The sequence below is a fragment of the Notothenia rossii genome (assembly GCF_949606895.1).
Source record: "Notothenia rossii genome assembly, chromosome: 8".
NCBI lineage: Eukaryota > Metazoa > Chordata > Actinopteri > Perciformes > Nototheniidae > Notothenia > Notothenia rossii.
In genome coordinates this window covers 32002007-32013484 of record NC_136906.1, presented here as the reverse complement: position 1 = coordinate 32013484, position 11478 = coordinate 32002007, and the positions used below count along the sequence as shown (strand labels likewise).

General features: G+C 39.2%; 1 protein-coding gene across 1 annotated transcript; it reads right to left on the bottom strand.

Annotated features, from left to right (window-relative positions):
* Nucleotides 1–1287: 1287 nt before the first annotated feature.
* On the bottom strand, nt 1288–11273 carry LOC307016419 (all-trans-retinol 13,14-reductase-like). The gene is given in 13 exon segments (XM_079645530.1): nt 1288–2960; nt 3043–3162; nt 3165–3180; nt 4012–4178; nt 5312–5421; nt 5612–5750; nt 5852–5971; nt 7042–7239; nt 7717–7912; nt 8551–8653; nt 8739–8877; nt 9272–9454; nt 10938–11273. Coding segments are annotated over 13 exon segments (1809 nt in total). The 5' UTR covers nt 11104–11273; the 3' UTR covers nt 1288–2808.
* Between the last annotated feature and the right edge of the window lie 205 nt (nt 11274–11478).

Here is an 11478-nt window from a genome sequence, read left to right as displayed (position 1 = left end):
AACGCAGCATTACAACGACCCCTGATAGATCTCGCGAGAATGTGTATAAATATAGATACATTTTCATAACAAAACAATGGGGTTGCTATAGCAATGGTAAATCATTGTTAATAATTATTGTGAGGAATAATTAACATTAACATGTGATCAGACAGTCCTTCACATACAGTAAATTAATATGTATTCTGATTATTATTAATAATAATATTATCGTTAAAGGTGAACCGTGCAATTATGTTATTCAGGAAGTTTGTATCAAACAAGTAGCCCTTCGTATTACTCAGTACCCTTGAAGTAGCCCTCGGTGACAAAAAGGTTGGTGACCCCTGCTATTGACCATACCACGTTCCCTCTGACTCGGGCCCAAATCAGTTTCTTTGTTTTCATCCTTCCTGTTTTCATTAAATTCAGTCAGTTGCACTTTCTTTACTTCCTACATGTTTTCTGTCTTCATTGAGTTCCTCTCTCGCCTCTGTCTCCTCTCTCTTCATCCTTTTCTTCATTCACTGGAAAGATAAAAATACCATGCATTTTATCTGACTTTATCCTGCAAAGTGTATGTACCAGCGAATGTGGTAAAAGGAACGCAATGTTGTGATAATAACTTGGTTGCAGTCGTATTGTCATAAATCAGGTCCTATCATTTTCTCACCACTATTCCTTAACTGCTGTGAGAAACGTCACAGCGTAAAGAACGATGATAGGAGAATTCATCAGATTTAGAAAAAGAAAACTGCGGTGCTTAGAGAATCCAACTGCATCAGACATCATTTTGATGCGCCAGTTAATGATGTGCATCTGCTGAGAAAACTACAATTTTCCGGACTATACCATAAGCACCTAGATTTGCTACTTTACCTCGTGTGCTCTTATGGTTTGTTTTTTTGCGGGCTTGATGAACATGAACAACAGCGAAAAATATATTCTTCATCACCAAGGTTAGAATAAAAAAAAAAAGAAAGATGAAAATATTCTAAATAATTACATTTTTATGAAATATATGCATAACTTGTAAGGCCTACACATCTATCACTGTGTACTTCCCCATTCAAACATAAAAAGAGTTAAAGAAACACCATACAACTCATCAAACACTACTGCTGGCATTATTTGATCATTTTATATTAATAAACGTAAAGTTCATATTCAACCTTTGGATTTGATATAGTGTTAAAAACATATAAGCACTTTGGCAAGTTATGGCATAAGTTGTAAAATACTTAATAAGCACCGTGACTTACACAATACGCAGATATTGGCCATGACACACACACAAACACACACACATTATCTAGCACCAGACACTTTTTATTACTACGCTGTTATTGACAATGATTTGCACAACTGTACATATTTTTACCGTAATATATTTATCTTCATCCGTTTATAAGTGACTGTTATTTTTTTAAATATTGATTGTTGTGCCTTTTATTTATACATCTTAATGTGTGTAAATGTACAGTATATATGTGTCGATGTTTGATTATGTATGTGTATATATATAGTATATATATATATAAGTGGGTGTACAAGTGTTTATGTATGTTTATATATATATATATATGTATATATTTAAATGTTGTATTCCTCGGGATTGTAAGAAACAGCATTTCGCTCTCCTAGTCTGTACCACCCACACAGAAGATTGACAATAAAGTTGACTTTGACTCTGATGAGTGGTTGTTTTCGTGAACGGCTGAATGTTGTGTCACGTTAAATGTTGTGACTGCAAGGTATTGTGGGACAGTATGTTCTCCTTTCCTTTCGTAAAGGCTGGTCTAGTGTTTCTTAAAGGTGACCTATCATGCAAAATGCACTTGTGTACGTCTTTATACATGAATATGTGTCCCCGGTGTTCCAGGGAACTCACCAAGTGTCAGAAAACACAACCCTCTCTATTTTCCTCCATACCCAAATCTCTTAAAAAGGGGCTGCAACGGATCTGATACAGACTGACCCAGATTTGAACACTTCTGTGACGTCACAGAAGTGGCGCTACGACTATTGGGCCAACTCCACCAATCAGGAGGAGACAGCCACGGACATTGCCGTTCGAAAGCGCTGGAGACGCTGTAGTACATATGCCAGGCCTGTAGATGGTGCTGTTCTCACAGAATCAGCCCATGCAAAGACAGTGTTAAATTGAGCAAAATGAGGAATGGCTAAAATGCATGATCTGTATGGTATTTTGAAAAATAAAAAGTATAAATATGCCTTATATAGGTATGGTCCTACACTATATTATTCAAATATAGCATGATAGGTCCACTTTAAGCTAAAGGAGGTTATAAAGGAGGCATTGAAGCTCCTTTCCTATCTAAGGAATCCAAACCGATGTTATTATGGCTGACAGTTTAACAAAATGAATGTAGATTATGAAATGTACTGAAACTACTTCCTTTGTTTTTCTGTTCCATCGATGCATCACTTAGAGAAAATTCCTGGTGAGGGGAATTTATATTTTTTGGTGGTTTCTAGAATTAATTGAGCCAGTTGGGAGCACGTTGATGATGTCATATGTCAGTACTTTTGAATTGTAATATATCCAGGCAACGTTCTGCCTGCTACCTTTTATTATGTTTGGTTCCTATAATTCTGAGTAATACAAATTATTGTTGGGTTGCTGGTATTTGCTAATAAAAGAATGGTACGGACATGAGAATGCAGCGTAATACGGAAAATTACACAAGCGATCCTTAAGTTTCACAACAGAAACTGTGGAAAAGAGTCCATTGGTAATTCTAAGGTGTTTGTAAGTAGCCTAAAGTATGTGTAAAAGCTTAGAGTACGCTATTTGACAACCTGTCACTACCATTTCTTCTTCTGATTCTTCTGTTTGTTTTTGATGCGGTTCTTCAGGGCTAGAAGGTCAATGTAGAGGATCTGGTTGAGGACGGCCGAGGCGCAGAGCAGTCCTCCATGCAGAGCCCCAGCCATGCCGTTACAGAATACATCCTGACCTGCACCAACAGACACACGGAAACATTAAGCAGGGGTTTCAGTCTCTTCAGAATCCGGACCATATTCTGGCAGCTTGGTCACCTGTCAGGTAAAGTCCATCGATTGGTGTCTGCGGGCGTGTTCTCGCAACCGTGTCTGGGCTGAAGCGCTCCAAGTTGTGTTCAGCACCGTACATCTCACCTCTTGGAGCGCCCAGATAGCAGCATCCACCATCACCACCTGAGCATAAACACACATGCAATTTGTAGACAAAAGTACTTCAACAGAAGCCAATACAGGAGAATTCAGGTAATATTGGCTTTTGTTTTGGAATCAGTAAAGAAAAAGGTATTTGTGTTCGATAATGTATATGATAAAACACTTAAATATGAGCGTAACGCACTGCCTTCAAATATAATAGCGACACCAGAGCTGAGAGAAGTACTCAGATATTTTTACTTGAGTCAAGGTAGAACTACCAGAGTGTGGGAATACTCTGTTACAAGTAAAAGCCCTGCATTCAAAATGTAACTCTAGTAAAAGCACTAAAGTACAGTATCAGCATCCAAATATACTTAAAGTACCAAAAGTAGTCATTGTGCAGATTGGTCCATTTCAGAATAATATATATGATATGTTTTATAATGATTGATCATTAATGTGTTTTCAAAGCTGGTAAAGGTGCAGCTAGTTTGAATGACTTTGTATACTGCAGGGTAGCTTGTGGATTTACTCCAGGTGGAACTAAAGTCTGATTTAAGAGTAGATTATAGTTCACATCATTAAAATCCAAATCTGCAAAGTAACTAAAGGTATAAATAAATTTAGCGGAGTAAGATAACATGATTTACCTCTAAATTGTAGTGGAATATAAGAAGCATAACATGGAAATATTCAAGTAAAATACAAGTATCTCAAAATTGTACTTTAGTACAGTACTTGAGTAAATGTACGTTGGTACTTCCGACCTCTGAGTGACACCTAAGTTAGATTGCTGAGAACGGTTGCAGTATATAGTCTAAACCCCAATAGAAGAACTAGTGTGTGGACTTAGTCTTTGTAAAATGTTACCTTGTCTCGCAGCTGAGGGAAGATTTTTAGTGCCCAGTCTAGCATCTCTTGGGACATGCTGTTCTTCATATCCAGGTAGTCCTGTCCCCGCTTGCCAAGCTTTGTCCCCTCCCATTCCTCGAACCACTCATAGCGAGCCATGGTTAGCAACGTCATACAGGACTTACCTCCAGAGATAAAGAAGGGGGATAAAAAAGAGAGTGATACCAATTTTTTTGTTAAAAGTGCATAACATTAAGAGGAGAAATTATATCTGCCTATTTGGGTGTATAGTACAACCATCCAGGAGGATACACTGCTCTGTGGTGTTTTGGTATTTTAAATGGGTTAGAATTACTCACAAGCCTATCAGAGCTGAGTGAGGAGTGAGGCTTAAACAGATGTTCTAAACTAGAGCATTTCAGACAAACTTACTTTCTACAAAAAAAGGAAAATAAAGGTTTTTTTCGATAATTAAAGCATGTAAAAAGGTTCTCGTCCAAACCTGAAATAGCATATGTCCCCTTAAAGAGGTTCATGTTTAAAAAAAGATAGACAGTTCCAGGCGGGAAATGAATTGCCTGTTAGGATTATTTGTTTGTTAGTTCAAAAACCCATTGTTAAAAAGGACAGCATTTTAAGCTATCATTGTGAACTCTATGCCATTTTTGAATGGTAGATTATACAGTAAGTATTCCAACTGTAGGCAGTTAGCAGATAGCAGATCTGCAGATAACCAACATCTTGGCATTCACTGTGGCTGATCACATGATAAAAGAGGAAATATTCTACTCATGTTCAGGTTCATATTTGTATTCTGTTCGACTGTGTGCTTTAAAGTTCAAAAAGCTCTTATTGTTTCTCATACTGCCTGTGCTGCAGCACCTATTTTCACCCTCTGTCTGAAACCAGAGCCCAGTCTGCTCTGATAGGTTAGCTGGCCAGCTCTGATGTGATTGGTCAACTGCATAGAGATATCACTCCCCTTAGCCTATCACGTACAATGTGTTGGAGCGCTAGGCACCAGATAGAAGCAAGAGTGTTACATAGTGATGTCACTATGTTACAGAAGTAAAGAATGGAGTCCAATGGAAGCATTTCATTCGGGGGCGGCAGAGTGTGTGGGTGAGAAACTCCCTCTGGAAACACAGGTATTTTAGCTTTTGCAGACCGTTTACATGCACACAAACTATACACACTACAGGAAAGGGAAGACCCCAACAAGCAGAATAGGGCTTCATTAAGACAGAATAAGTTGCTGAATTATGTGCTTTGCCATCTACCAAGCAAGTATACATCTGTGCACATTTGAGTGTGTTACCTGGGTGTCTGAATTTGGCTGTAGGATCTTTAGCAGATGGGAAGGTGATGAACATCATGGGAATGTTCCCCAACACCTGCTCTCTGCTCAGGGAAGAGTATTTCTCCATACTTCACACAGAGTTAGGGTTAGACACACATTCACACACACAAACACACACACACACACACACACACACACACACACACACACACACACACACACACACAATCACACACACAAAGTTAAAACAACATAGGTTGTGAAAAACGAGAAATGTGAACAACACATTATGATATTTCTCTTTATACAAAAACCTACAGTGAGTCCAAGTCATTGTCTTTATACATCCAGAAGTTGGTGGAAACGATGCCCAGCTCCTCTTTGGTTCCATCCAGACCAACAAAGACCAAGAAGGAACCCATGCCATGGCGCACCAAACCCAACAGTGACTGGATTTCTACACACACACATTCACAAATGACAGAAAATATGCGGTAGAAAAAGAAAGCAGTGCAAGGTACAGTTTATTTAGTGGCTGCAGTGATAAAGCTGTGTTACCTGGTTTCTCCTGTATGGGCTGAGGTAGAAACTTCTCAAATGTGTTGAAAATGCCAGCATTAGAAATGACAACAGGGGCATGGACCTCAATCTCTTCTTGTCCTTTGAGCACCGTCACACCTGACACACACACACAAAGAGTTAATCATACGGAAAATAACATCAGTGCATGTTTCAGCCTTAAAGTACCATTGTCACAAGGGGAAGGAAATAAGGCCTTAAAAGCAGTTCAAAAGAGGGGAGGCAGGTATGAAAAACCAAAATCGAGCTTTATCAAATCAAAGCTGGTTACAAAAACACAAAACTAAAAAGCAAGCAAGTGCAAAAAAAGTACCAAACAAAATGATCAACACTTAAACATATATAGGAACAGTACTTATAACATTAAAGGTGGGGTATGTAATTTATTTCAGAAACGCTTTTTGTTATATTCCATGGAATGCTCTTAACATCCCCATAGCAATGAATATATTAAATGCTTTGACAATAAATACATTAAAAAAAATTCATCTGTGGAACCCATGGCGCTGTAAAAAGCACGACCAATCATTTTAGCCGGCCCGGCTAAAATAACTGGATGGCCTACCTGCCTGTCAGCCTTCCATCTGTGCACAAACTTATCTCGTGTCCGCATTGGTCATGTTCGTGTGTGTTGGAGGAGGGACTCTGTAAGGAAGTGGAAGATTTGTTCCGGTTGTGTATTTTCAAATTCTAGCGCACTCGAGCTGATTTCTCCAAAATTACCTACCCCACCTTTAACAATGCTGGAAATCACACAATCAACAATTACAAAGACAGGAAGTAAAAGCAGAAAAGAAAATGAGAAAATAAAGGAAACTGGTAACAAACCAAGATAATGACAATATTGGTAAATCTAACCAACTCCTAAAAATGCAGATGTTCACCCAACTCCTAAAAATGCTTGGAAACTGGTGCCTCATTTTTGTTTTAGTTCAAGCCTAGTAACAATTTCTAGAGTGTTTTGAAAAGCGGTTAACAAAGTGGGAAGTCATGCAACCGACTTCCAATCTCTGTTATGGCTTGGGGCACAAAAAGACATAGCTCTGTTTAGAAGACAAATAAAAATGTGAAGAAATGTCTCATGAACTCCATGAACAGATCAACCGTTGCACGCTCTCATTAAAAAAAAGCAACTGCATTCCAGAACTCGTCTCCAAGTCTTTTCTCACCATAGGCCTTGTTCTGCCGGTTGAGCAGGACGCGTTGTACCGGAGCCCGGACGAGAACAGCACCGCCCGCCTTCTCAATGACATTGATGATGTGGAAGGCAAACTCACTGGCGCCCCCCCGTGGGTAGTACGCACCACGCTTGTAGTGTTGAAGAAGGAGAGCATTGATCAGAAAGCTGGAGTCTTTAGGAGGGACACCTGAAATTATATGAAATAGACCAATGAAGAGGAGAGCAGCGTACAGCCACATTTGATCTCTATGGCCCGGACCAGTAAAAATGTAGGAAATAAGGGCCATTTAAACCATTCTATGCCTCAGTTTATAATGTACATTACTTACAGATCACAGTGTATCTACAAAAACATTTCGTCACCGGTATATGGAACTAAACAATATAGTTATTTTACTTTATGGTCTAGAAATTATTTTACATTAATTTCCACATCTGTGTTGTATTCATGACCACCTTACAAACTAAAGTGGGAGCTATTCAGTAAGAAGGTTAATCTACCCCCCTCCTTGAAAATGTACATACAAAATACATACAAGTTGTGAAAAATCAGTCTTCTCTGTAATTTCTACACTTTGCAAAGTCGTCCCGCGGGCCTTATGTTTGACCCCCCTGATATGCAGTAGAGAGTGTGATCTTTGATGAATATGAGTGTTTCCATCACCATAGAAGAGGTACGCAGACAGTGCCTGCAGGTCCTTGTTCTGTGTGAGACGGGACATCATTTCTGAATGGCTGGTTGTTGCCAGGCTGAACACGGAAGATATGCGATCCAACAGGCCGGTTCGAACCAGGAAGTTAGCAAGCCAATAAGGTATGATCTTCAAGGTGGCAATAAGTGGTGTCCGCCGTGAAGCAAGCTGTAGGAGGAAGACATACGAGGTTAATTATAATCATCAATACACGTATAGATCACATGGTCCACTAGTTTTCTGAAGATATTTTAAGATAAGTGGACCTTTATTGATCCCCGTCGGGACATTCAGTTTTCATAGCAGCAACAGAATAAGAAAGAAACACGGAGAAAAATAGGAATATATAAAGTATAAACATGTATTAATAGTAATAAAGGGAAATGTACACAAAAAAAAAAAGAGTTAAATTCTTATCCAGTGATTGTACATAGGTATACTGAAACAACTGAAACGTTGGCTTTACTAAAATGGATTATGTCAACAAATTTCACATAACTGTATTAGGTTAGTTGAAAGCAATGATATTAAGTTGAACCAAATATTTGTTATTTAAACTTAATATTATTGCTTTCAACTAACCTAATAAAGTGATGAAAAATCTGTTGACATTTAATTAAAATCAACATTTCACATTTCAGTGTACCAGAGCGGGTATTATTTTCGTATGTGCATACAAGGGGTAGCATAAAAAAACAGCCTTGTGTCACATAAAAAAGTTGTTTTGTCAAAGATGTACCTTGTACACATCCTTGTTCGTTAATTATACTCTGATAATCATTACCGTCCTTCCTCCCACCCTTTACCTTCATCAATCTCATGAACTCATCAATGGCCTCCTCCTCTCCTGGGAACTGCTTCTTCAGGCTTTCTGCCATTTCAGTCTTCCCTGAATGGATATGGTACTCCCTGAGAATGACAAAATAAAGAAGAAACATTGAAAGACAGGAGTAAATTAACTGCAACCTAATCATTATGTGTTCATTTGCCATACCTGCGCTGGTCATTCTGACCCAGGATCAGTGTGTCAAAGTGCTGCTCCAGCTTTGTGAACTGCAACTGTCCCTCTGTGATCTGATCCAGAGCCACCCTCAGCAGGCTGCCCTCATGGAGCTGGCCCAGGTAGTGGATACCTGGTGGTGGCAGCGGGGTTAAATCACCTTCATTTATATAGTGATTCAAAACGTAAAACATACATAGAAAACAAGACAAGACTGTATTGTGGCAATCGGAAGTGAAGTTTGCTTAAAGGATTTCATGGAGCACAGCAGGTGCAAAGATGGATAGAATATGCTAATGTCTAAATAAACTAAAATATAGCAAAGTAATCAGTCAAAAATGCTGTAGTGACTGGAGCACAGGGTTGAGAAGGACTGCCATATCCTGTATGTTGGTCAATCCCCATCTTATCCTTATCATCAATCACTTTTTATTTGGCTGAATTCTTTTTTCAAAGCCACATTGCAATTACAGGAAAGACATTTTCATGTGTGCTGATGTGTGTTTCGGTGTTCTTCATCTTCTTACCCACATCAAACTCAAATCCCTTATTCTGAAAGGTGTGTGTGCAGCCTCCAGCCTGATCATGTTGCTCCAGAACGAGGACCCTCTTTCCGGCTTTAGATAGAACCGCTGCTGCTGTCAAACCTCCCACACCGCTGCCAATCACCACCGCATCCAGAGCGGGGGGTACTCGGTCCACACGAAACCCTGCAGGACAACACATTTTAACATCAGTCTGGCAGATAGGTTGGCCTCAAGAACTCTTTCTTGACGTCCTGAACATAAGGGTTATAATTTATAACATAACCATGTCTCGAAAGGGCGGGTTGAAAACTACTTCTGAACTGAAGTGATTCGTCCGTGCTGCAGATGAAAGGGTCTGTCTAAACTTAAGCCATGTCCTACCCGCGCTATATGTAAATTCATGGGAAGTCAACAACATACGGATAAACTGGAGTGACTTTCCACAACTTGGCACTCCAGTTTATCCGTATATTGTTGACTTCCCATTTTTTTCCCATTTCCCAATTTTTGTAATTTTTCTCCAGAACATTTATTAAACAGCTTTAGCTACTTTTAAAAAAATATCTCCAAATTCCACTAGTGGACTAATTCTTTAAGTCACCAAAGTGTCAAATTATTTAAACATTTTACAAAGGAAGCCAAACGGAATTTTGTTTTTCTTCAACAGTAAAATGCCACTTGGTGCCACAACGTTATTTAGAAATGTCCCATATTTAAAATATAATTAAATACACATATAAAGGCAGTTTTTCTGCCCAATGGTTACTTTTTGTACTCTAAGTACATTTAGCTGATAATGCTTTTGTACTTTTACTTAAGTATGATTTTGAGTTCATGACTTTAATTGTAATGAAGTATTTTGAGAATAATGTATTTACTCAAGTAAAGCATCTGAATAATTCTTCCACCTCTGCCTCTGTTTACTGTGACAGTTTATACAACATGAAGGTTGAATGAAAATAATATGCATGGTATGGCTGTTGAGATATTTCAGTCTCGACTAAACGGATGGACTGATCAACATCCCTTGAGTAGAGATCTACTTTCAAATGTTGCGTTGATTTTCATCTAATTTGACTTCTCTGCAAGCCACTGTGTTTCCCTTCTCCCGACAATTTTCCTTCCACCAGCCCTACCGACAACCTCTGGAATACATATAAATAAATATATGAATCATTTACATAATTCACACGGCAAGACCGGGGATGCTATACGTTTAAATAAAACAACCCTAATTGAATGAAAGTAAAAGTGAGACTGCAAAGAGTTTGAAACCATGTTATTTTTGTGGAAGTTAGATGGAAATACCCCTTATCCCAACATGTACTAATTTGGAAACTGGTCGAATTGGACCCGAGGACAACAGGAAGGTTCATTTGTGGGGTGATGAAGGAAAGAACTGAAACAGTGTCTTTAATTTGATGTATTATGTCAACAGATGTCACCGAACTGTATTAGGTTAGATGAAAACAATAACATCAAGTTGAACTTAATGTTTTTTATTTAAACGTAATATTATTGCTTTCAACTAAACTAATAGTTATGTGAAATCTGTTGACATAATACATTTAATAAAAGTCAACGTTGCTGTTTTTTCAGTGCAGAAAGTTCTTCTAGACAGGAGGTCTGTCGGCTTATCACTCCTGTCAAAAACCATCTTTCCTACCTCTCTTCAGCCTGTCGTCTCTCTGCCTGCTGTCAGTCACCAGGGGTCCTGGGGGCCTCAGGCACTTCTCGCTGAACACCTTGTAGCCTCTCCCGGTGATCAGGAAGAAGACGACCACCACCACCAGCAGCACACAGCTCGAAACGCCAAGCAGCCACCACCACATCGCAGAGGGGAGCGGTGTGTTCACTACACAGCAAGATGGAAAAGAGAGGAACGAAGAAGAACACTGGGGTAGAATACCGGATTCCAAATTAGAGGTAGGAGAGCAAAGACTAAGAAAGGATATCCTCCAACAAGCTTTCCCCAGAAAGAGCTCCTAAATTCAGGGGAGGAGATGAGTTACAGTCAGGGGTGGAGAGAAGGAGGATGGGGGAAGACGCTTATTAAAGTTCAGGGATATGTAACACATGACATTTTGGAAATTTCTACGGCACAAAGAGCACAGCAGATAACACATTCGCCACACCAAGGACATGAGACTCAGAGATAAGAGAGGGCTGGTTGTTTATCACTGCAGACTGGAGCACACCCTTGCCAC